Here is a 27,104-nt window from a genome sequence, read left to right as displayed (position 1 = left end):
TACGCTTAAACACTTTCAAAAATGTTAGCTAAATGAGGAGTGTAAATGTTTTCTCTGCTTTCTTTAACAACTGTTTGTATTGCAGAACAGAATTTTCTGTTGATATTGCTGCAGACTCTCTGTTTGACGACAAGAGGATAACACAAACTGATACAATACTATAAGTACTGATAAAATAAAAGGTCTGGAATGACATCAAAGACTTGTCAACATAAAGATAAACCAGCTTTTTCAATCAGAAAGACACTGCTGGATCACGTTTTTCATAGATACTGTTGATTTAATTAACTCATTTTCCATGATTTCTACTTCTTGGTACCCATTTAAAAGAAATATCTACAGGATTTGAAAGTAGGATTTAAAAATGTATTTTTCTAACGAAGGACCTCCCTTACACCTTGATCTATTATTCATCTTGCAGGAATATTTTGTCACATCTGTTGCCAGTTCTGTCTCACTATTATTAGTCTGTATTCACAACTCTAGCTACTTGCACTTGCACAGCAAATCCCTTTAGATAACACCTCAGATAAGCACCTACAATAAGTATGTATCATAGAGACAAAAAGAGATCTCTGCAATGTGATCTATCTCAGGTGGGGGCCGGGCACGCAGCACCTGTATGCTAATAGGCATGGTAGCTTGACAGAAATTTGAAGATGGCGTGATGTATGTTGATGATATGTATCTGGGACAAGTTAACCATTTCCCTGCAAGTGGGATTTGATATTTATATAGAGCCCAACAAACTGTGGTTCAATGCATATGTTCTACATTCCTTTAATTTACAATACTGGAGATTGTATCTGGTATTTTTGCATTACATTTTTGTGACGTAGTACCTGTTATTGTTCTTTTTTAAATTAGTTTTAATTTTGCAAAGGGAGTAAAAATAACAATGTATAACTTAATGACATTTGTTGCAGGGAAATTATTTACTATGTTATTTTGTCAAATGTATTGTGTAGGCCTACTGAGAAAAGCCATTTGGTGCCTTCCCTTTACCAATACAATAAGCGATTAAAACATTTGCCTAAATTGACAAAAAATACTAAATTGAGCATTTTCAGAATGAACAAGCCAGGATTTTACTGACTTCTCATTTTCATTTATCTGATAAATGATGAAACAGGCATTTGTGGTAATGCAAATGTGCCTTGCAAATGTCAGTTGCTTTATGGATTCAAATTAAAATGACAAAAGTGTGTTTTCATAAAACTGCTGACAAAAATGACCACTTTGTGAAAACGTGTCATGGTTTCAACAGCTGTTAAAGTGCCCTGCCTGTGGAGTTATTACATTTATAATCATTCATAATGTGTAAGAGCTTACTGCATCGCTCTGCCATCGCACATATCGACTTCGGTCTTCTCAAATGAATCAAGCATCTTGAAGTAAAGATGAGTCAAACAGCCTCCCTCCTTTTTCTCTCACGCTGACCCATACACATAATTACTCCCTTCTGTTTGATTTTCCCTTTTTGATTTTCGTGTCTAGACTTATGTGATTATGATCGCTGCTGTTGCAATTCATAAAGGTGTCCCTTGTTTTAAGTCGTTGATATCTGACAGGTAATCTTCTTTTGATCTGGGTTACAAGTCTGCATGTCTAAATGAAGGTGCGTGCATATTTTTTAATTTCTAATTTTATATACCCTTAATCGTCCCACAAAGGGGAAATGTACATTCTGCATTTGACCCATCCTAGTGTTAGGAGCAGTGGGCTGCCATTATGTACGGCGCCCGGGAAGAATATATTAAACTTGTTAGAAGTTAATGAGTTAAATATCTGATGAAAAATATTCAAAAACAAACCATATGCAGTCTTAAATGCTGGCAATGTGACAAATATGAGTACGTTCGGTCAGTCCACCACTTTTTTCTGGACTGAAATGTCTCAACTACTGTCAAATGGATCGTTATAGATGCATCCTAATTACTGTGGATTCTCCTGACTTGTATTTAAAATTGTTACCTGGATTAGCATGACCCTAGCATATAGCTCGAAGCAACACTTAGCTTTATACCTTTACGTCAGACAGCCTTTTTTCAAAGGGGAACTGAAGTGGTTATCTACAATCTCTTCAATAACACTCTCTGGAAGGAAACTGTAATTTCACCTTAAGTTACAAGGCAGCTGCTCATCAACCACTGCCTCGATGGGTTACATTGTTTCTATGTTGTTATTGTTGTTATTGTGTGAACTAGGTGAATCTGAAATAACACAACTAACTAACCGAGGCAGAGGTAGCCTCTGGAAAAATACCTCATACAAGCCTACTTCAAATATGCGATTTTAATCCTTTCTATAGGGAGAACATGAAAATAAAAACAGGCTCCAAATGGTACTTTCTATTTATTCAGTCTGTTGGTGTACCTGTGGTAGAAGGCAGCTCCAGTCAGGACGATGGAGTAGTCATTGGTCCATTTCGAGGTGTAGCCCCAGGCACGCTTCAGGGGGTCCCAGAAGTGGCTCCTGGGAGGGTAGCCAACAATGCGTTCAGGGAAGCTCCGCCATACCAAGAAGGCAAAGTTCACCTACAAGGACAGACATGGAATTTACCCATATTGCTGCTTATTTTTCAGGAATATTGACATCTACATGTGTTCAGTTCTGCTGGTTTGTACACGCACCTCACTGGTCAGCAGGACTGTATCCTCGTCCAGACTCAGCACTGCTTCCGTCTCTATGGCAACATGAGGTAGGAACCGACTGGTGGTCTGAGAGAGAAATACAGCAGTGAATTTAGTTCTGGTACAGTGGGCTTTATGGTGTCTGGTCTTTGCTTAGGGAGATTATGAGAGTGAGTGAGAGATGATAATGTAACAGTTAATCATGTAGAGTGACTGAGATGATGGAACCACTACAGATTCTGCCTTTGGGAAAAACAAAGGAGACAGACAGCGAAAGTGAGACGGAGAAGAAATATTGAGGATGAGTGACATTTATGAAACCGAATGCTACACGGATCAGTGGACATGTCAGATATACATGGATAGAAAGAAAGACAGAGAAAAATAGACATCAATGAGGGGGGGGCAGAAAATGGGGTAACAGAAAGAAAGACAAAGGGCGACTGAGCAGCCGACAGTTTGTCATGCCGTCACTCAGACGTCAGGGTGGGCTTCAGTGTGAGCTTTGAGGGGGCTTTGGCTCTCACCTTCCTTCTGCCGTCTGTCACAGTGAGGGGGACGGGCATCGGAGGCCATTTGCTGCGACCGGGAGGGGGCTTCTCGCTGTTCCACAGGATGATGATCTGGAGCAGGAGGAAGTAAATTAATATTACTCATACTGTATAGGGAAAGAGATATAAGATTAGTGATTCCCATTTTCTTGCCATAGTGGACATCTTTTCTACAATTCATTGAACTGACATTTGACATATGTTTATTTCATACAATTCTAAATGCGAGGGATGGCTCTAGCTTCTGTTCAAGTTTTTACTGTGCCCTTATCACGTCAGATAAAAAAAAAAATATGTGTCCTAAAAAATAATCTAAAACTAACAAATTATAGTTTCATGTAGTTTATTCACATATAATAATTCCAGGGATATAGACAACTATATATTGCGAAATAAATCACCTGGTACGGTTCTCACAAGTATTTGTCTTTTACTTTTTTTCTTGCTTATTCATTTAATTATATTGTGTACCTGCGAGCAGTATTTGGACTTGGAGACAACTTGAAGCAGCTTCATGATTGGCTGAGATTGGGAGACCAATGGGGACACGGCATTGATGACAGCAGTAAACTCTTGACCTGGACTGACCCCTGTGTAAGGTCACAGAAAAAATACAAAGGGTAAGAGAGTGTTTGGCACACCCATTGGCGGTGTCAAAAAAACATCGCGTAAGAGAGTAACACACATGCTGCTGTTAGGCAACAAGTTTTTCCAGAATTGTTACAAGTTTCTTTAAAAACATAAAAAAATTACTGCTTAAATAAATTGAAATAATCATACCCTATATTCTTAACATATATTTTAGCATGTTTAAAGAAAATTCCAACTACATAAAAGTACTTCAGTAAATACAGTTGATTGCTCCACTCACACCTCAATAGCTCTGACATAATAGTCTCACCAACATCCTCGATGTGCAATCAAGATGTGCATGTTGTGCACACTGATTTAAATGAAGAGTGTGTTTACCTAATCCCAGGTAGTAGAAAGGGAAATGTGCAAGGTGAGTGGAGTACTCTGGCAGGACCAGCAGGCCTCCTGGCAGGGAGTTCCACATGTACTTGTTTCTCGATATGTGAGAGAAAACACGATCCTTAATAATCTGTGGAAGGGAAAAAAGGACAATGTTCCAGAAGGGTTGCAATGTGAGAAGCAGAGAGTTTCCTTAGCGTTGTTAAAGTGGCTGTTGTGCTCATCTGGTATAATCCTGCAACACATTTTTTCTCCCTCTAAGCTGGTTAATGAGAGTCTTAGCGCCTAATGTAAACTCCACTGCAATTTGAGACCTGACACACTTGTGTTTGCAAATTATAGCAACCCAAATGTATACACTGTGTACTTCCTATGCTACACCAACAGGAGGTGTCCACACTGCAACAGCCTCTGCCTCGCTGACCTCAGGCTGACTGCACAGCTGTCTCCCATGGGGAGAGGTTCCCCTCTGCATGCTGTATGTATATAAGCAGCTTATCACCAACCTCCAGAATCTCTCCTTTATTATCTCTAGCATAAATCCCCAGAAGCAAATACACTAGGAGGCTGCCAGACTCGCCTTTATACACAACCCAGTGCAAATCCTACCACTCACTGTGTGATTTCTTCAGATTTCAGAGGGGTTAAATCTGTTGTTCCACCATTTTTTTATTTGCTTAAAATTCTCATTGACAGTGTGCAGAAAAGCTGTTTATTAGAGGAGGTGTTTTTTTCCGTTTCATCATCCAACCCTTAGGCTAACCTTCAAATGACATGAACTTAGTGGAACAACTACCTTTGAAGTACACTTTATACTTGGCGTATTCAAATATCCAAAACAACATTTGGAGAAGTAGAACTGCGAAGATCACAGAAAATATCCCAAGCAGCTTTCTGATTCTACTGTATAGTTTGATAATAGCAAGCAGTGAGGCAGAAACTGGCAGGTTGAGACTGATGTTTGCAAAGTAATGATATATAATTTCTTTACATCGGGGGACTTTCTCTGAGACTTCAGGCAGATCGGATGTGGGCTGCTTTGAAATGCTCCCTCGAACCTTTAGTGCCACACAGATAGTAAAAGGGTAAGAATATGGAGCACAGACCAAGGTCCAACCCCGTAATCATAATGATAGAAGGTTGGTTTGATTCAAATGTGAAAAGATTTTCTGAGAGGACTGATGATAGCACACAGGCAGTAAACCACAGAGAGGTAGCAACTATGGCTGTTTGTTCAACAGGAAACCTGTGTTTACTGCAGTGGCTGCATTTGTAGATGTTTTCACTGGATGTCTTCTCACATTCCCAAACAGAATTGTATGGTAGCAGAAACTCTCAGCGTTTAAACATTTGGTTTCTAGGCAATGCTCATCAGCCAAAAACAACATTATCTAAATGCATTTGTGGGAGCAAGAGGTCCTGAGGGGGCCAAAAAGCTAAGATTATATATATGATCGTTTAGAGTTGTTCTGACTTTAAGACTACTGTAGCATTTAAAACCGCTACATTGCAATGCAACATTAACTCAACATGCTTGTATTATCAACAATTCAATGTTTTATATGTATGCTTATTCTACATTTTAATTCCTCTTACTGTGTTGATGTATTAACAGTTTAGAAAAAAAAGCTAATTTCTGGAATTTGAAAAACTACCTTTGCGATAAACCCAATTTTGATTTTAAAACAGAGCAATAGTGACAGTTCACCATAAATGTGTGAACTCATTAAAGTTAAGTGGGCAAAATTGTTTCTGTCAGAAATGTAGAATATCTCAAACTTGAAATTATAAATGGAGACCTGACGTGAAGATTTTTTCAAAGATGTCAGTTCATATCTTATTGTACTGTCGGTTAGATGACGATTGTTATTTTTTGGTAACCTACAGCCAGATTGATGGCTTTTTTCCCCTCTCCAATGAGTACCAAATATACAATCCAAAAAAATACTGGTACAGTAAATATAGCGCTTACATTTTCCCGTCAGAAGTTAGATCACCAGCTACCGTTTACTAGTCCTTGCAGTTTTCCCTGTGTCAGTTAGTTTCTGTAGCCATAGAAAAATATTTCTATCACATGGGGCCATTATTACTGAGTTTTAAAGCTGAGGCTTACCTCCAGTGTGGTGAGGACTATCTTGTCCACAGAGGAAAAGTAGGCTTCCCATAGCATCTGGGTCCTCTGTCTGAGGGCCAAGACCCTCTCATTCCCTACGGCTCTCACTGTGGATGGCACCTGAAGACAAAAGATGAGAAGAGTAAAACATCCAGACAGTGAGAAAACTAAATGAAAAATAAGAACAGGGAATAATTGAACTTGGTTTTTGAAGCAAGTTGTGTTCAAATAGAACAGAAAAAAGAAAAAGGAGGAAATAGCATTTAAGTGATCAAAACTGCGTTAACTAAATTGAGTAGTTGGTTAATCTGGCCCCCTAAAAACACATTTTAATCAGAGTTTATTTGGGTTTGTTGTTCAGATAATCAGACTCTAATTAGTAAAGACGACATTCATTTTCAAGTGAATCCCCAAAATTGATTAAATCACTTAGAGAGTTTAGCTCGGCGGCTCAATCAAAGTGCAAAAAAGCCACGTTGAACTGAGAAAAGTGGGAGCTCTTTCCTTCTTTAAACCCTTTTGTCTCCACACAGCTAACACATTTCCTAATGAGCGCCAGTTAAAAAAGCCGGGAGGCCGCTAAATCTCTTTTTTCTCTCTTATTCACACATTCTTGTCTTTGTTCTTTAAACCTCACATTTTCTCTTCGCATACCTCCCTTTCTCCAGACTTCACTACTTAACCTTGCTCCCACTTTCTCCCTATCCTTCTACTTTTTTGCCAAAGTACATCTGAAGGACAGCTTCACTAGAGTTTGTCTGAAGTGTCTACCCTCAATCTGCCTCTCCTACAAAAAACCTGACGCTCCTTACCCTCAGATCATAGACAGGCAGAATATTTGTGTGTATATTATATAGTTTTGCAGGCAGGTGTGCAGAAATGCCACTGATGAGTTCGGCTTCAGTCCATTTCTGTCTTGATTCGTAAATGTCTCCCCTGCTCCGAGCTCTCGGGTCTGGTTCGTGTTCATTAGCTGAATGCCAATTTGTGTCCTCTACTGGGCGAGATCAATGCAGAGCAGACATGGTGTGCTTTGTGTGAGGGAGAGAGATAAAGGTTGTAGCTTAGGGTGAGCCGGCTTTTCTTTTCCATTGTGTTTGTGAATGTGTGAGAAGAGACATACACAGGATGAGCAAGCGAGAGCGTTTGAACTGTCTCTGGATTAAGGTCTCTGTGGGTGTGTAATGTCAAGGGGCCCCAACCTGCAACCACTCTCCTTGATACAGGTAACAGAGAGCCGCAGTGATGAAGCCTGGTCTGGGCTAAACCAACTAGAATCTGTTCCTCAATGTAATCTCTCATTCCGCATTTGATTATTACATTGGTGTGTGTGTGTGTGTGTGTGTGTGTGTGTGTGTGTGTGTGTGTGTGTGTGTGTGTGTGTGTGTGTGTGTGTGTGTGTGTGTGTGTGTGTGTGTGTGTGTGTGTGTGTGTGTGTGTGTGTGTGTGTATGTGTGCTTGTGTACCTGTCTGTCTGTCTGTAGCTGATATCACATACTACTGGATCTGCCTGATATCTTTGTGCACATTTCTGACTGTATACTCAAGGCCCTCGTATTTGCGTTCATTGCAATTTAAAAAAAACAAGCCTAACCTAGTTACCAAGGGGCACAATTGATGACTTACTACCAAGTCCAAAATGTTATAATCCACTTAAATTAGGCACATACCGAGGTGAAGAGAAAATCCCCAATGTTGTTATTTTCACCGCTATTTTGACTTTAATCGATCAGGGAGGGACAATTGAAAGATTTGAAACTGTTCTTAGTTTGGGATGTGAGAGGAAGACCCTCCAGCCTTTTCTAGTTGTGTGTCTGTGTTTGTCTGCATCTGTAAATGAAAGTGAGCAAACGTCTGTGTGTGTGTGTGTGTGTGTGTGTGTGTGTGTGTGTGTGTGTGTGTGTGTGTGTGTGTGTGTGTGTGTGTGTGTGTGTGTGTGTGTGTGTGTGTGTGTGTGTGTGTGTGTGTGTGTGTGTGTTGTTACCTGTAGTAGTAATCTCTCATCTCCTTCAATGACTGCCTGGTTCCACTGTATGACATCAGAGAACGGCAGCTCCCAACCGTTACTCAGCAGCACTGGGATACAAGCCGCCTGGACACACACACATACACAATCACAGTCTCAGAGACGAATTGACACTGATGGCATGAAGAGCAAATTGAAACAAACATATACAGTATATCACTTTTAATTGCAATCAGCTGTAGTTTGACTTGGTTCCTCCCTTGTTGCCAGCTTCTCTTTGGCAACACAACATGACATAATGCAGCTGCGTGGATATAATACACTCTGTAGGAGTTCAGTCTCAGCTGCTTGGCACGGTGACATCCCTGGAGGATCAGACAATGTGATCAATACCCTTGTGTGTAAATGTATGTGCAGCTGAGTGTGTGTAAGACCCCTAAACAGTGGCTGCAGTGAGTTATACCTCCTATCTCTCCTTTCCCAGGAAGCCCTAGAGGACTGCCACTCATATACATGCAAACACAGATGTGGCTGATTCCTTCTGTACTAATTAGGAACGAGGGGGAATATGAGGGGTAAACTGAAGAAAAAAAAGAGAAGGATGAGGGGATGGGAGGAGATTAGAAAGAGCCGGTTGATACGTGGAGACATCATGCTTTATTAGTCGATTTTTGATGTTGCCTTATTCGCTCGTTCACTGACAGGTTTTTGATGTTGTTCCACTTTTTTTGTATTGCTTTCCAAGCCCTCCTTTGGTCTCCCCATCTCACTTTCTCTCTCTGTACTCCTTTTTCCATTTCCACTGCACTCTCATCCCATCCTGCTCTCTCTCTCTCTGTGGTCTGGAGTGTTGATACGTCTGGGTGTTATTTTTTCCCCCACTTTTTTTCTAATTAAACCACCAGAGAACAGCAGCAGCAGCAGCAGCAGCAGGCGAAATTGGTGGAGATCAAACGCTCTCTCTAGCCCAACGGGGCTTCCATGCTCTTGCATTTCATCCGAGAATAAACCTGCTGAAGGACACTCGAACAAATAGGGAAGCTTGTAGGAGTGTGTATGTGTCAGAATGAGCCCCAGGTTCCAACAAGGTCACACAAAGACTCCCAGAGTGATAATCCAAGGCCTTTAAATTTGAAATGCGGCCCCAGGCTCGCCTCAGTCTGCTCCCCAAGAGATGAGGCTGTGTGAGGGTGAGTTTCAAACATCTCAAGCCCCCCCCCCCCCTGCCTGGAGGAAGGTTAATATGAAAGGCTGTGTAGTTGTTTTTGGTTTGTTTGCATTGGGACATAGAGAGGAGGTTTTGAGAAGGTGTGCATTTAGAAATATGTGTCTGTCTGTTTCCTACCACACTGCTACTGGTAATTGCCAGTTCTTTTGTGGGATTGGCTGGCCGAAAAAAAAAAAAAACACAACCGAAAAGTCTCAAAAAGTGCCTGGGATGGACAAGAGAGAGGACTGAAGGGAGGAGAAGACTAAGAAGGAGGAAGAGAGGACAAAGAAAGAAGACCATGAATGCTGCCAAGCCAAGTGGGTTGTGGATTTGTCCATTCAGCAGACATCAGCGGTGGGGCAGGCTGCCACTTCTATGGATGCTTCCGGAGCACTCATGCACACACAAACACACACACACACACCCCAGAGAGCAGTGTGGCCAGGGAACACTAGCAGCCAGAGAGTTCAGTGTATGGCAAATCTAAAAACAGCCACTACTGCTTCCTGCTACGGTGTGAGACTGTCGACTTGGGTGGCAGAGAGAGAACAGACGGTCTGGTTTAAACTGTTCTGTTCACTCCACCGCCTTTGTGGGTTCTTCATTGTTTGTACTTTGCACATTTCACTGATGGACTTAAATGAACGATTCCAGTGTTTCTGTATGTGTGTGTGGGTGAATTAATGGACCCATTTGAGTTTAAAAGACCCAGCAAATAGCAAATAAAGCCTTTATGGTTAGATCTGCTCTCAACACAACACAATGGTGGGGAAAACACTTCAGATGTGACCATTAAGGTGTCAATAACGAAAAGACTATATAAACCACGGCTCTGGAACTTAGACATTCAGCATACTGTGCACTTCCTTGTTGACTGAACGCTACATGATCTTATTGAAGCAGTTCCCTGGAAAAGTAATTTGGTCACTCAAACAGCGTTATCCGGAAGGAAATGCTGCAGCTAAGATGATTGCTGTGTTGGCATGTGGAGATTTCAGCTGTTTGTTTTTGTGGCCCTCAAAGAAACTGGAGAGCAGTCGATTGCTCAGGCAAGATAAACAGCACAGTTTTACAAAGAATATAAATCAACAATACTTCAGTGTTATGTTTCTATACTTGACGCAGAATGCAAGTTTACAGCAGGATCATGTGGCAAACAGAGCAGACATATTAATGAATATCATCAATGTATTTACCTGGAGTGACTCTAGGAAGCGAAAAGAGCCCAGGCGTCGCCCTCGAGGCACCAGACAGAAGGTGGAGTTGTGGAGGAGCTCCTGGTAATCAAACCTGACAAAGAGAAGAATAATTATTAAACATAAACGTATTATTTTTATATTTGAGGAGCATTTAAAACAGCGTGGGGTTCAAGTGTAGGATGACATTGTCAAACTTTATTGGAAAGTCTGACGACTGGTTCAATAGGATAGTCATATAGGAGTTGAACTGGATGTATAGGTTTGTCTGTAAATACATAGTTTCCTGTGCAGATTTTTTTATACGTCTCATAATATGCACTTTGTTTGTGTTAAGATAGGATATTAAAAAAGGTCCTGAAATCAGTGATCCTCTGCTTGGGTAAAATGATGGCCTAAAACAAACACATTGTTGTCTGATGGAAATGCAAACGTAATTTTATTGAGTTTTCTTCATCAAGATTTATAGTCAGGTGGTGTGCCTAAACTCAGTTAAATAATAAGGAGTTGAATAATGAATTGAAGTCAGAAGAGAGTTAATGATGTTAAAATCAATTAAGCTAACAAATTAAATATTTGTGTACCTTTCAAATCAATTTCAAGCAGAAGTAGTAAAACAATGTTTAGTGTTTTCCTTCTTAAAATGTTTTTAAAATATTTTGAGATTTGGTTGAGCGGGGTATACTTGTACTTTTACTAGTCCTTTTATTAGAGATGTGTCTGTTGTTTGTGTTTATTTTTAGTGTCAGGATGGAACCCTTGTCGTTTTCTCTGCAAACAGAATCTACCTACGGGTACAAATAAATAACCTGAACCTGAACCTTCAAGAAAAAATAACCAATGTCCTCTGATATATAAACAAACAATTTAATGATGAGTGGAACAGAAAGGGACCAGCTCGTAACCAGTACTAACATAACTAAACAATAGCAAACACATCCATAAATAATAATAATAAATAACCTCTCCAGCGTGGTTACACATGCCTCTTTTGATATATGATATTTAACATCTGTCACACATAAAATAAACCAGGATTTATGTGGCCTTTCATTTCAGATATTTCGTCATAATGGCTGGGATTATGTGCTGTAATAAATCGAGTTCCCCCCACCTCCGCTGACATGCTGGTACCACTACACATAGCTTCTGTATTTTGGAAATGTATCCATCACTGAGCTCATAACTAAATGTGCCCTAATCTCTGTTCTCCATTGATTTGTGTTGTAGACAAGAGGTTTTGAACTGGTGCCACTACTGCCGCGGTAGGTTGCCTGGGTGAGCTCCACCACTTCGTGCTCAAATTTCATACACGCGCTGTGAAAAAGAAGCCAAATGGAAACCTCTGCATCAATGCTCGCCTTCATCCGCTGAGTGGAACGGCCGGAGTGGTGTAACGGTCTCATGGTAAAGGACTGCACAGTGGAGTAAACAGATGGGGAAACAAACCGGCTCTTATGGGAGAGTTCACTCAACACTCTGCTCTCTACACCCCCTCATTTAGGTCCTGCTCAACATCTTCCTCAGCCCTCACTTGTTTCTGCATCCAGCTCTCTTCTTGTTTATTTGCAAAAGGGACCTCGGTGTAAAAGTTCCTGCTATTAATCTTCACCCTCAATGAACGACGAGACACAGGATTTTCTTTTGCTTTGAAACTGGAGATTTCATAGCTCATGTTGGCATCAATTAACACACTCAAGAGGTGGACAGCAAAATCTGAATGGATGTCACTGAGGGGTGTGTATTCAATAGGAATGTGTCAAATAGACATCGGCCCCTAGTAGACCCCCACACAAACAATAAGAAAAGACTAGAACACTCCTTGTTTTTAACCTCCAACTATGTGCAATATGTACAATATGTGCAATATATAAATGCCGTTAATAACTGTGCAATATATACCTGGCTGCTAAATCCTCAGAACTGATACAGGATGTGTTCTTTGTAAATTGTGTAACTTTTTTTATTATAATTGTTTTTTTTAAATCTTTAATTATTTTGTTTAACGATGCTACTTGGTATTAAGCAGTCTTTAGCTCTTTATTACTGTAACATTGTAAATGTCCCCTCTGTGGAACTAATAAAGGTATTCTGATTCTGATACACGTACATATTTCAAATGACTATGTGTATTTAAAAAAGGTTGATCTCAGCTCAATGGAGATTTAAAGAGTTCTTGCTTTGGTTTAAGAACCTTTAATGTTCATGCTTTCGTTCGCTCTCATCAGCATTGTTTCAACATGAAGCAGGATTAGAGGTAGCCAACAAATAGCTTTTATATCGCCTTTTCTTTAAATGCACATCCACATGTGGGCGTGCGATGGAATCTGCCGCAGCACGACGTCCCAGAGTGCAGCTGTGATGTACATTTGAAATGAATCGCACGAGCCAAAATACCAGTCACTGCGGCTAAAGAGATTTACTAAATGTATTTCTGAGGGATTTTGTGTCCAAATCTTGTTCTGAGTAAGGGATTTAGGTAAACACATTCCTTTAGATATGCATAAGTAAATGAATTTGTAGATTGCATCTAGAAGAAGTCCTCTGTGTATATGTGTGTGTGGGGAGGACATGAATGTGTAACTGAGGATGTGGGCTGCATTGAAAAAAGTAAATATGTTTAATTAGTAAATGGATGTGTGATTGTGCCAGTGCTGTACATTACCATGTGTCCATTCACATGTATAGTATCTAGTGTGAGACAGTGGGACCTCTTTTATGCAAACATAGTGAGACTGAACTGGTGAGCTTGACCCACTTCTGCTGGTTGTGTGTGCTCGTGCATATGCATTTGCCTCAGTTTGATGATGCATAACTAGGAGTCAGCTTGTGCATAAATTAGAGTATGTATGTGCACGAGTTAGTCTGTCTAGCCTGCCTGCATGTCAACTGCTGTTCTTTAATGAGGGAATGAACTTAAATGCACGGACAAGTAAAAACCATTTAACAGCACTTTGTTTCCAACAACATAAGAGCAGACCTGCTGCTTCTCTCCTACTTGTCTCCTTGCCTTTGAGTGTGCAAGTTTGTTGCTGTTGTTTGTCAGTAAGATTGAACAGGAATACATAACAGTATATGTGTGTTAATGCATATGGATATGCCCTGGATCTTAACACTATGCCTAATGGCCACGTCAGAGTGAGAATGTGTGTGTTTGTGTTAGAGGAATGGTTCGCCCACATGAGAGCTGTAGCCAGATACAATTAATTCAAAGGACTTACTTTGTTGATAGCAAATTCAATTAAATACTGTTAAGTTGAATCTTGATTCTGAAGATACTATCTTGGGCTTTGCAAGCTTATTTGGGTAAACTGACACTTTAAATGCTAATTTGGCTTATTATACAGACAAGAACAAAAAGAGCATTTGCATTTGCATGAGTGAAAAACTGAGTCAGTGTGCCTTTGATTGGGGGTTGGCTTGTAGGTAAAACCTAGCTAAATAACAATGAGTCACTGTGTATTCATGTGTGTGTCATTTAATATCTTGCATGGCAGGGAATGTACCGCACTAGCCTCCCTGCATGTTAATGAGGGAGAGCATGCATACAGTATCAGTCCTGTAATGTACATGCCTGCTCTTACAGTATAATACAGGTTTAAATGAATGCTGTGTGCACTGGGTGGCAGTTTGCACGATTGTGATCCGGAAGCCTCAGATCTGTTGTTTGTGGATGTGGATTACATTAGATTGCATTATTAAACAGATAGTAGATTATGGTCGTGTCAAAGTGCATATTTCAATGAATACAGTGACTTCCTGTGTAAGCATGCAAATAAGAATGCAATATACTTTAGACTAAGCAAGGATTATGTTCACTATCTGCAGATTTGTAGAAAATACAATAGTAAACATTTTCTAGGGCAAAACATGACATCTTTATATCGATTATTTTTGTTCAACCAGTAGTTTAAGACCAAATTATTCCATAATATAATAAGCAGCAATTCCTTACATTTTAAGACACTATAATCAATAATGTAATAGTGACAATAGACTAAATGACTTTGTGTATACAAAGGTATGCTCTATGGAGCTATTTTAGAGTCCTTTAGCTAATTGTTTTGGTTTTAGAGCCATTCATGTTATTGTTTTGGTTCATTCGCATCCGTTTCTCCGAATCATTGCCAGAAATAGCTTTAAAACACACGTAAAAAAACCCACTATCTGTTCAACACCAAACACAGCTCCTAATGAATGCTAATACTGCTGCGTGTCTGCTATATGTGTAAACAACTTCATAACAAGGTCACCATCTCAAATATGTTACAAAAACAGCTAATGTAGGTTTAAGAAGACTGAACCATTCTTCTTATTCAAATAATAATGAGTAATTGATTATCAGTCAGCTTTTCTAGTACTAGACATTGTTTCAGCTTGTGACGTTTGGGCCTGCGTACAATCTACAGAAAACAAGTGGTACCTAATGTTTGACACAAGGTTTTGTCTGAATACATTTCCATCTCATTTGCCCTTGATTGCACATTATGTTTGGGTTTTTCTGTGATGAAAGACTGATGGTGCTACATTTTTATCCGTCAGCACTAATCAGTGTGTGTGTGTGTGTGTGTGTGTGTGTGTGTGTGTGTGTGTGTGTGTGTGTGTGTGTGTGTGTGTGTGTGTGTGTGTGTGTGTGTGTGTTGGTTTTAGTCACACACTGCTTCCTTCCCACCTGTATCTAATCTTCCTTTCCCCCATGAGGATAGATGTAGTTACATATTAAACATCCTATATGGAGCAAATCTGGATCAAGGATTTGATGTCTTCATATTGCTATACTTTTTTTTTCATATTTACAGATAGCCACAGTAAATAGAGACATAAATAGAGACACAGGCCTCAGAGTTTCTCACACCCACCCAAGGTTTCCCCCCTACCCCGCACACACACACACACACACACACACACACACACACACACACACACACACACACACACACACACACACACACACACACACACACACACACACACACACACACACACACACACACACACACACACACACACACACACACACACACACACACACACACACACACACACACACACACAGCAGGCTCTCTCTCTCTTCATGTTGAGGCATTGGGCTCAGTGTGACAGCGCTATCATCAAAGCTGTGTTTACTAAGATGGCACCATTCTTTGTCACCGACTGTTTAGTGTGTGTGTGTGTGTGTGTGTGTGTGTGTGTGTGTGTGTGTGTGTGTGTGTGTGTGTATTTTGTATTGTCTGATAAGCAAATCTGTTTCTCCTCCACCCTATCATCTCCCGGGCCCTTTCTCTCACTCACACCCATCAGCTTCACACTCCCCCCCTCAGTACATCTATTCTCACCTTCCTTTTTTCCTCTAAGTCTTATTTATTTGTTACTCTAACTAAACTCCCTCCTTATTTTTCTGCCTCATTCCCTTGTGTACACTCATTCCTCATGTATACTAAATACTGACAATTCAATGAATATTGAGTGAAATCGGAGAGGTAAGGGATGAAAGGGAGGGAGGGAGGGAGGATCGGATGCTCCTTGAGTGACAGCAGCTTCTGGTTGGTTGATCTTCGCTCTGCTTCCTGTAAAGGTCAGGTGTCAATACAGTGAGGGCTCCAGTGTGTGTGTGTGTGTGTGTGTGTGTGTGTGTGTGTGTGTGTGTGTGTGTGTGTGTGTGTGTGTGTGTGTGTGTGTGTGTGTGCGTGTGTGTGTGTGTGTGTGTGTGTGTGTGTGTGTGTGTGTGTGTGTGTGTGTGTGTGTGTGTGTGTGTGTGTGTGTGTGTGTGTGTGTGTGTCTGTTGGTGAGTACTAATGTGTGGTTGACTAAGGTTATAGATTAGCTGCCACAGCACTAACAGGCTACTGTCAATATGTTTCATTCTCATGTATACCTCATCAAGCACAAAGAGACCTGAATGATACATACATCCATGTTATGGGTAATCATGGACAAAGCAATAAGCTTCAGCGATAACAATCACTGCTTCTGTACAATGACATTCAATTGCCCTGTGTTTGTAAGGTGCATTGAACGATTGAACGCGGGCATTTTCTAATCGTTTTGCTTTCAAAGTGCAAAAATAAAGAGTAACAAGGAACAAGCGCTACTAAAAAATGATATTGTTTATCAATGAGGGTAAATATGGAAATTTAAAGATGTTTTTAGACTCAAAAATCCTCAAAATAACTTTAATTTGGGTTCCCACAGGCCAGTTTCATATGGAAGCACTTCATCACCCCCCCCCCCCCCCCCCCCCCTCATTAACAAAAAGTATAATTATTATTGTGAGGGAATGATTTGCTTAGGTTTTCAACCTTTGACACAGTTCATTGTTTTCTCTTTTCACTGTCTCTTTTCCCATGGCATAGGTCTATGGCCTTGGGTATTGCTGCTATCTCTATTAAGGAGGGGCAGCTTGGGTGCATTGTTGTGGCCAGCTTATGACCGAGCACAAGCTGACATGAGATAGTTTATTGTTCAGGGACATCTAGAAGCCCTTCTTTTCAGGAAGGTTCCCTGGCGCACATTCTTTTCTATGGACGACAGCTCTAGTTAGATTCAGGGTCCATATTTGTTTAGTCTCGCTGATAAAGAATGTTGATTATTACACTCTGAACTATAAAACCTGGAACTACAGAAGAGTTCTTCAGGATTGTCTTGGCATCTCTACCGTGTGGCCAGACCTTGGCTCTTGACATGTCTTGTGAATTCTCCGGTCGAAGCCCCAAATAAATCGTCAGTGTTTGCCATCAAAGCTCCAGATCTCCTCTCTGAGTCCTGTTTCCAATTGCATGAGAAGCTTCCCCCACAATTATTATTTCATTGGATATTCTTGGAATTACACACAGAACATCAATTATAAGGGAGTTATCCTTATGCTAACTGCTTTTCATGTATGATACTCACTAGTTGGGGGAAAATGGTGCATGCGGGCAACCTAACTCTATTTCCTTTTTATTTTTCAATTACTCATATTTTGCTGATGCTATTATCTAGACTCTAGATTCTAGAGAAACTTACACAGAGTTAGTTATATGACTCTACGGGGCCACATTAGGCGCATATTGTGGGTTTTCTCCCAGCTATAAAAGATATGTACGAGGGAGAGAAGGGACAGAAAATGATAAAGAGGGAGAGTAATGTGTAGCCAGCTGCTGCTGCCTCTGGGGCTCGGAGGGTTGGAGGAGATAGAGTCACAAAACTACAGCTCTATCTGCAGGCAATAGGTCAGGCACTGGGATATAACCTATAATACATATAAGACCAAACAGAAGCAGAGGAAACAAATACATGCTGTTTCTTTTTTAGACCAAATAGTAACTTTTAAATCTTATTATAACAAACATGGGACATGGAAAGGGAACACAGATGCTGAGAATGAGAAAAGAGACAGAGAAAAGGCACGAGGCTAAACAGACAGTTCAGGTTTCAGTATGCAGAAGAATGAGGTCTTCTAGTATCCATTTACGTTAAACAGAAAGAGGGAGGGAGAGATGAGTGTGAAGGATGTCTCGGAGATGTCACATGGGAGCAACTGTGCCCATAATCTTCACTTTTTCTCCTCCTCATCATCATCCCTTCTGTCTTCATTTCAGTAATCTCCGGGTCAGGATGGAAAATGGACCGGTGTTCGTGTGTACACGTGTGACAGGAGAAAGAGAAGGTGGATCCAGATGCTAAACCCTATCCTGCAGCTGTTGTACTGTTACAACTGTCTCTCCTACCACTACCCCCCCAACACACACACACACACACGCACACGCACACACGCACGCACGCACGCACGCACACACACACACACACACACTTCTAAGCCTCATCGACTGTCTTAATATATTAGCAGATGGACAGATAAGCCATTTCCTTCTATCCCTCCTTCTTATTCATCTTCTGCTCTCTCGCCTCTCCTCTCTGTTTCCTTCCCTCATCTTTCAGCAATTTGATGGCAATCTAATGTGACTATCAAACAAAGTAATGACAAATGATGAAAAGACATCTTTACGGGGTGCAGAATACCATATGGGCAGATAGTGCCAGCAAAGATATCAAAGCGAACTGGGAAGGATTCAAATGGACAGAGCTGCGGTAAGTATTTACAGAAGCCAGCTGACATCTTGAATCGAATCTCTGGGGAACTCAACTGGTAAATGTGAATTATATTTAGTAAGAAACAAGGAGCATTTCTGCTTACAGGTTCAGCAGAGACTTTAAAAAGGTCAGAGACTGAAACAGAACTGCAGAAAACATTCTGGTATTGGAAATGAAGCCAAGTGCCATAAACCTGCCACCTTTTAAATGGCCAGCAGGGGGATGCTACACCGTTTGCGAAAAGAAGTATAGTTGTATAGAAGTCTATGAGAAAATCAGCCTTGATTATTTACCTATGTAAAATCTCCATGATGGGTTTATTCATTTTGTAAATCATGGTCTCATTTAGAGTAGAATGGAATATTAAGCAGGCTAGGCTTCAAGGCATGGCTTTGTGATTGACAAGTTGCTAGTGCTACTATGGCTAATGTTCAATGTTTTGGTGGAAATACAAAGTAAGGCTGTCCCTTTTTTGGGGCTGTTTTTCGCTGACCAAACTAGAATCTCAGTTAATATCATAGTTATTGCAAATTACAGATGCACTTTGCTGATCAAGCTACATCTAGAAAGCGCTAGTTGCTATTGGTAAATAGCCGGACACGACCCCTCAAAATAGTAGTTTACAAGCCAATGCAAGACGTCACTGTGACTACATCTTCTTCTTTCATACAGTCTTGGATTTTGACCTGCGGCACTGGTGCAACATTTCATTAAATTGTTTGTCTCTCTACCCCTTTCTTCCCTCGGTCCCACGCACCAGCCATACCCCGAATCAAACACACACCTGAGCTCCACACAAGTCTTTTTCAGTCAGACATGGGGGCGAACTTCTCAGACTCGCGCAGACAAAAAGATGAAGCAGTTCTGCCTGGTGCCTTTGTTCCCGTCGGCCTTGCAGTATCAAAAGCCAACTTTCCTCTGTGTGTCTTTGCTCTCTAGCAGCCGACTCACTAATGGATGTTCTACCACGCAGCTTTGTCGTCCTCAATTATCAAGAGTCATTATTGTAGAGAGCTCGAGTTTTGAGCTAAAGAGAAGTGATTTTTTTGTCTCCCTTTGCATTCATATGCAATTGTCTTCCCTTTGTGATAGTGAGTCATTGTTTCATTAGGAGCGTCAATAACAAATCTGTGCATATTTCACTTTTACAACCTGCTTTGACAGCCTTTTTTTTATACTGTTCCCTAAAGAGATGTTAACAAATTCTGTATAACTCAATAAAAAATAAAGTTGGTCATAGAGAAAACAAACACTGTTCATTCATCCAAAAACTTGCAATTTGCACACGGTATTCAGCTTTTAACAAGCAGACAGGATAATGTTCCAGCAATGTCCCTTCATGTGTATCTCTGTGGCATTGTATCTGTTAACAGTCTCCTTTAGGCTTGCATCCACTCAAATTCTTTAATGTTAACCTTTTTAAATCAACAATTATTATCACAGCATAAATAGCACCTGAATCGGCCAACGTACAGCTGCTAAGGGGATAATCAAGTCTTAAGCCTTCACTGTTTGCCAACGTGTTTTATTTTATTGTGTTTCGCTCGTATTTTGTTTTTTATTTCCTCATCTATCTTTTATATCTTCTCATAAAATACACTAGTATTGTGGTAGGCATATTGAATTGTTGTTAAATGATGCCCTACAAATACACTTGTCAAGTTTCTTCTTACAAACATTACTTGTTCTAAAACTTTATTTTGTTGCTGTATTCTACAGTTAATTTATTTTCATGCAATCAGTTTATCTCACGGGCAACAAAGGCAAGCAACCTTTCTCATTATTACATGACACTCATGAAGTAAAATGTTGCCATTTTATACTAAATGAAAAAGTATCTGAGAAAAAATCATCTGCTTATTTCTGAAGAAAAAAAATAAATAATAAAAACGTTTCAGCGACAAAAACACAAATTAAAAAACAACCGAGCCCTGTTATGTAAAACAACAAAATGTTTCCGTTGATGTTTGTGTGTGTTTGCGTACTGTATGCAGAGTTTTGGGCTGCATTCCTGCCATCCTGCAGTTATTATCCCTGTTCTCTTTATAGAGGTCCTGAACTCCACTAGACAAACCACACATCCAGGCCATCCCTTTAATATCCTATCTGTTGTTGTTTCTGGACATGGTGCTCTGCTGCACACAAGCTCATTATGCACACAAATACACTGACCACCGGAGACCCTATAATTACATACAATCCCTCCTGTGCTGAGCGTGCTCCTGAGTGTGCGCTGGTTTCTCTAAATACCACTCTGCATGAGTATTTACTCTCTGCCTCTTTGTCTTTATCTGTTTCTTTCTCTCTCCGTCTCTCGTTAATTACACAGAGACGAGAGGACTAAGCTCTCTAATCTGAACGTATATGACCCCAGCAGCAGATGATCCTTTAACACTGTTACTTATACCTCAATTCATCTCTCGTAAACTCAGATACACGATCGAGAGCTAAACACACAAATGCGTGTGAATATAAAATTAATAAAAGGGGGATTTGTATCCTTAATCATGTTCGAATCATTGAACAAAGTGAAGGGCAGAAAGGTGAAGGTGCCATAACAACATTCAGCATGTGTACTTCTTAAGGCTTATAAACAACCTCGGATTCAAAGATGATATAAGTGATTCAGGGAAAAAGAACTGCAGAATGACTAAATTCTTTGCTTCTTTCCCGTGAAAATAAAGTGGGCAATCTGCTGAAATGTCAGAGAATCAAAAGGCTTTTTATCCAGATTAAGCTACATTAACTACTGTATTTTAAGTAGTTCCAGCTAGGCTTATCAAAGTGCCTTTCACTAAATCTATTTAATGTAGTTTTATTTATTTAAATAAAAAACACAATTTTCGCGTTTGGCTAAAATGGATAAATAATAAGTAGTTTTTTGGCAAAAAAGCCTCAAAAAGACTGCAGATTATATTTGCGCATTTACAGCCTCATCACTACGAACCCATAGGAACACACATTCTTACCCGCACAGTATTTCTTGTACATTAACATAGTGGTCAGATACAGGATGGGGGTGTGACAGAATTCATCATCTGCGGTTATATATAGAAATGGGAGCACAGCTGTCTGTCCATTGGGCTAAAAGCACAGAAGTGCCAGAACACGACCCTGCAGTCAATGGCCTCTGTATGGCAAGGAGACTAGGAGTAAAAAGGAGGGGAAAGGAAGTCTTAACATAGATGATGAGAGCACTTGGAAAATGGAGGGAGAACAGAGCTAAGCACAGTGGGAAGAGCTGGGTTTGTATTACTGTAAGTGTAACATGTAACACCTGAAGAAGAAGAAGAAGAAGCTGGATGTAAAGGATCCAAGGAAAAGGCGAGCAGAAGTGGAAAACACAATTGTGCATCAAGCTTAAAGCAAGCTAGTAAATATGAAAGTATTAAGCAAGAAAATAGCCTTAACTGACTCAACATGAGGAACTAGAAATTAGTACAAAGTGCCAGGGGGCCACATCCCTGAGGCCCCAAAAGCCAATTCTCTCTGCACGTCAGCTGGTAGTAGTTCATTTCATTAATTGCAAATGTCTTAAGGCCAGTCCAGTATTATTACTAAATCTAATCTTAATCCGTGTTTTGAAGAGGAATAAAGGATAGTTCCACAATTTCTTATTTTCTTTCATGCTGATTTTAAGATACACAAATTGGTATTGCTATTCATGTCTGAACAGGAGATACAAAGCTGCAGCGGAGGGCGGATTAGATGAGTTGAAATCTTTTAAATGGATAAATCAAATTACATTGGCAATTATGTGAGCTTTAGAGGTGTTGGCAGGTAGACAGAGCTAGGTCTTTAGGCTATGCTAACAGGCTACTGGCTGTAGTTCTTAGACAAATATTAAAGGGGTGAAAAAACGTTATTTCCTTCACTTATTTTAGTTTGTTGCTGTTTAATGAGGACACTGTGCAGGAAGCAATCTGTTTTATATGAGCATCAGTATCATAAAGAATAAACAATTAGGGAAGAATGCTGTGGCATGATCAATAAATGAATAGAGAAAGAGGTAAATGAGGACGCACAGCAGCAAAGAGAGAACGCAAAAGGTATGAGGGACAGGAAGAAAACACTGCATGCACTCTTTGCAACAGAGTCGAGAACTGGCAAAGGCTCACTGTCTATCTGACTCCCCGGCATGCAGTAGATGTCTGCTGCAAGTCTAGCGTGATTGATCTGAAATCAGGTGTTCTGCCTACAAATATAGAGCTGAGCAAGGCGGGGGCTATTCCACTTCCCCTGTTTTTCACACCGCGCCAGTGCGTAGGCCATAACCCTGCTTTCATTTTCCATTGCGGCTGGATACTTTATCCAATATGCCCATCACAGGGAGGGAGGACGGAGCAAAACACTGAAAATGAGAGCCTTTCATTACTGCGCTTCATAAGAAAGGATGCTGTTAGGGATGGATACGGTAGGGAGGGTAAGAGAGATAGACGTAAGCTGAAAGCAGGATCAGCGAACACGCGCCAAGACGGTCTTTTGGGTGAGGAGGGAGAGGAATTATTCATCGTGAATTTACACATCAATGGCAGTTGTTCTCCTCCCTATGATTTCTCTGCTGCATGCTGAAAATAAAACGTGTTGGGGACTCGTACAGATGAGCAGGAACATGTGTGACAAAGAAACAGACAAAAAGAACGCGTGTTAATGTGTCATTGTGTGTCTTTAATTGTCTCACACCCGGACGGCTCCAACCAATGTTTTGTTCATTTCCTGGCTGTCGGGGAATTGCCAGATTTTGGTCCTTGTGATGAGGCAAGCCAACTGGCAGCTCACTGGGTAGTCCATTACCCCCCCCCCCCCACACACACACATACACACGGACACAGAAAAATCCAATCAACTGCACCACCCTCATTGCTGGACCACCTATAGGCCTTTGAGCCAGACAACAGGCATTATATCATTGACAATGAGGCTGTTTTTGAAGAACACGTGGTAAACACACAGCCATTAAAGCCATTTTAGCACTCAACAAATAGTGCCACATATAGACAGGCAGCTGTACTAATAGCGGTGGTTGAAACGCCCATACACAGGTGGTGCCACAATAGGTATGGCTGTCATGTGGCGGCTCCTTTTGAAGTCAAAGGAGAGGGAAAGTCAGAGTGAGAGTTTGCAGAGACTCTGGGATCGTTAGTCATATATATATATATAGAGTATAACCCCCCTTTTATGTCTATACAAAGCCCCCAAGAGCTCCTCTTTTAACATAAAGGCGTTGGATGTTCTCTGCTCAAATGCACTGTTAAAAGATCCCAACCACAGAAGTGTCCAGGCTCAGGTTAAATACTTATTATCTACCTTAATGAACAGTATGTCCCAAGAGATGAACTACCACTCTGAGATAATAGAGTATTAATCTACCTTTGGGACTTCAAAAGGCACTGACCTTAGGTTTTACGATGAAACATAAAAACAGTGGACGGCTGCTTGTTTTATGGAGACATCTCTAAATAGAGCCGCTATTCATAAAGTCTGCCCATTTATCATAAACCTTCACGGTCAAATGAATGGGGTTGAGTCTTGGGCAAACTTAACTTATGATTGAATGTCACTGGTTGGTGTCCTTTTCTACAGAAGGAAATGTGTTTAGTTTGGGAACTTTCCTCCAATACCATTAATGTGAAATGTCAATGAGTACACTGTGACAGAAAACATCTTCAAATGTGCCTTAATCAAAATCTTCATAAAGAAAAACTCAAATGACTATGTGTAATGTGATGAAACCAAAATGATCATCCAACTCTCCAGTTTGCTTCTGCTCTGTGGAGCGTTAGAGGATCTGTCAGTTCATTGTTTTCAATCTATGGTGCGTAACTTCACTGTTTTGGTTCATTCTCTGTTGTTTTGAGACACAGCGAGGCAGCGGTTTAACCCTTTAAGCTTCAGCTTGCCAAAGGTTTGGGAACATAGTTGCACATTGAGCACCTAAACAGCCCAACAAATTTGATGAAGACTGAAAAAAATACAAAAGAAAATTCATGTGAGCTTTGGTGGCCTAGTTGTCAAAATATCTCTCATCAAAGCAAGTGTTGTATGTTTGTTGGTTCACACATGAAGGATAGGTCGGAAACCTCCCGATGTGCTTCTTTAATATTCCTCCTCCATGATCCTCTGCTTAGAAAACATCAAAATGAAACATATGCACTGTAATTGCATCGTATTAACCTAGATTGTTGTTGGGAGATTGTAATGCTTTGTTGAGTGGAGCTACAAACGATTGTTGATCAAAATGTCCTGCTGAAACTCCCTGGTGTGAACATAATCTGTCTCCGTGATATTCATCATCTTCTATTAATAGTCACATGGTTTAGGAGCTTTTGCATATTTCACAGAGCTGCATTCTGCAACCAAAAACCATCAGAAATCTCTGAGTCATGATCAAGCCTGGGTTAACAAGAACCGTCCATGTGGACTGTTATTGCTAAGCAATCTGAATAACGCCAAAGCGTGACATTTTGATTTAAAAACAGTAAATAACCGACACAATCTGAAACTTCCCCAGGATGGCGACAACTTTAAAGGACCTTCTCCAGAACGGATATTAAAGCCACACGACAAACACATTTCTGTTGATATAAAGCACAAATGTGACAAATCTCTGGCTGACACTTTTCACCTGTGGCGGATATTTGCTGGATACACACCCTTATTTCAGAAAGGGCTTACAGGATATCGGGGCTAGCGGTGACCCTTGCACCTGTGAAGGATATTGAATGGACAAAAGACAGTCTGAGGCAGGTCGGGTGCAGACGTGTGCAGACAAGTGGAGCGGAGAGGAGAAAAGGACCAACAACAGAGAAACAGACAGCGTGGGATTGGCAGGTAACAGATGTGTTCCTTTGTAAGGGTCATAAACATTCAACTTTGAAGATGGCTGAAGGGCACAAACAATTGTAAAGAAAAGTGTGCGGACAGGAGGTAGAGGGACAAATCAGAGCTTGCCAACAGGAGGCTGGCGAATGCAAAAGACAAATAAAGCGCTCTGTGATAGAGGAAGCGAGAGAACATTACAGAAGTGGAAGAATTAAACTTAGCAGGGAGGGAAGATAAAAGAGTGCGAGGAAGACTAAATGGTCTGTTTTTTAGCAGCAAATGTGCTTGCGGTGAAATCCATCACTGGATGGCAACTCATCTACACTGCAGCCTTTGTTTTACGGCGTTGACACCGCCACCGCTGCTGTGTGTTCATCAGTCAGGGCCCTGACACCACCCTAGGGAGTCTCACATGAACAGGCGGATGTGTGGGGGCGAGGAGATCGGTGCATCTGCATATCTGACAGTGTGTGTGTGTGTGTGTGTGTGTGTGTGTGTGTGTGTGTGTGTGTGTGTGTGTGTGTGTGTGTGTGTGTGTGTGTGTGTGTGTGTGTGTGTGTGTGTGTGTGTGTGTGTGTGTGCGTGCGTGCGATCTCAAACTGGCTTGTCTCTACGTGTAAATCCCGGTGTAGTGAGTGATGCTGAGATTTTACAGATTATCAAGCTAGACGCTACTGCAGGGGGGGGAAAGCGAGACAGCAGCATTGTCGGCCCCTGATTAAATCCTTAAAATACTCAAGTAATCTACATAAGAACCCCAGTGTGAGGCAACCGAGGGTTTATGTTTTGTTCTCTGGTGTGGCAGATTAGATGTTGCTCTGTGGTGCGGGCCTTGCAGCTCCGAGCAGTTTTTATTTCAAACTCTAATTGTTCATGCTCTAGGGACAGCAGCTATATTTCCCAAAGGATCTCCCACGGGTGTTTATTTGGGCCACAAACACAAGCGGTGGCACTGCAAAACAACAAAGTTACAGCTTGAAAATAATAAAGACTTAGAAGATGTATGTGTTTAAAGAGCAAATGTGGCAACTTGTAATTCCATGTAACAACAGCGGAGATAACTCCTGAAACTAGATTCCTGTTTGTTTTGTTATCTGAATGTAAAAGCATGGCTACAAGGCTGAAGCGACATGTATTATTGCTCCGCTCTATCTTAACGTTCCAGAAACCCAACAAGCAGAATGTTCAGGAACATATTAAGATATAACTCTGATTTCCTGGACAGTGTCAAAGTGCCAGTCTCATTCGGACACGCTATATATTGGCTACTTTGTAAATATAGTAATCAAATACTGTAATAAAACAAATAGATCTCTGTACTCATCATTTTGTTCTAGCAAGCAAAGTGTAAAGATGGACTTGAGCTAAAAAGAAAAACAGGATTTTATTACGTGATTTTTCCATTGTTAACATAATATAAGATGGAAAACATGTCTGAATCCACGTTGAAGTCAAATGGAATGAAAGTAAGGGATGGCAAAGTCTCACACAGTTACGTCTTCTTCCTCTGTTGCCATCCTGAATCCTTAATCCTGACTCCTAAATCTTGAAAACTGTCATCACCTGCC

The 27,104-nt window shown here is 40.8% G+C and overlaps 1 protein-coding gene across 1 annotated transcript in view; it reads right to left on the bottom strand.

The window, feature by feature from the left end:
- ext1c (exostoses (multiple) 1c) overlaps positions 1-27,104 on the bottom strand; it is an 81,547-nt gene that overhangs the window by 1,213 nt on the left and 53,230 nt on the right. The window contains exons 3-10 of the mRNA XM_079653545.1: positions 10,642-10,735; positions 8,254-8,361; positions 6,270-6,389; positions 4,154-4,286; positions 3,656-3,774; positions 3,161-3,256; positions 2,634-2,720; positions 2,377-2,537 (exon numbers count right to left, since the gene is read on the bottom strand). Coding sequence (XP_079509671.1) covers positions 2,377-2,537; positions 2,634-2,720; positions 3,161-3,256; positions 3,656-3,774; positions 4,154-4,286; positions 6,270-6,389; positions 8,254-8,361; positions 10,642-10,735 — 918 coding nt within the window. The remainder of the gene's footprint in view (positions 1-2,376; positions 2,538-2,633; positions 2,721-3,160; positions 3,257-3,655; positions 3,775-4,153; positions 4,287-6,269; positions 6,390-8,253; positions 8,362-10,641; positions 10,736-27,104) is intronic.

This window comes from Notothenia rossii (assembly GCF_949606895.1).
Source record: "Notothenia rossii genome assembly, chromosome: 10".
NCBI classification, from domain to species: domain Eukaryota; kingdom Metazoa; phylum Chordata; class Actinopteri; order Perciformes; family Nototheniidae; genus Notothenia; species Notothenia rossii.
The sequence above is the reverse complement of the archived record's forward strand: the minus strand, read 5'-3'. Positions and strand labels throughout refer to the sequence as shown.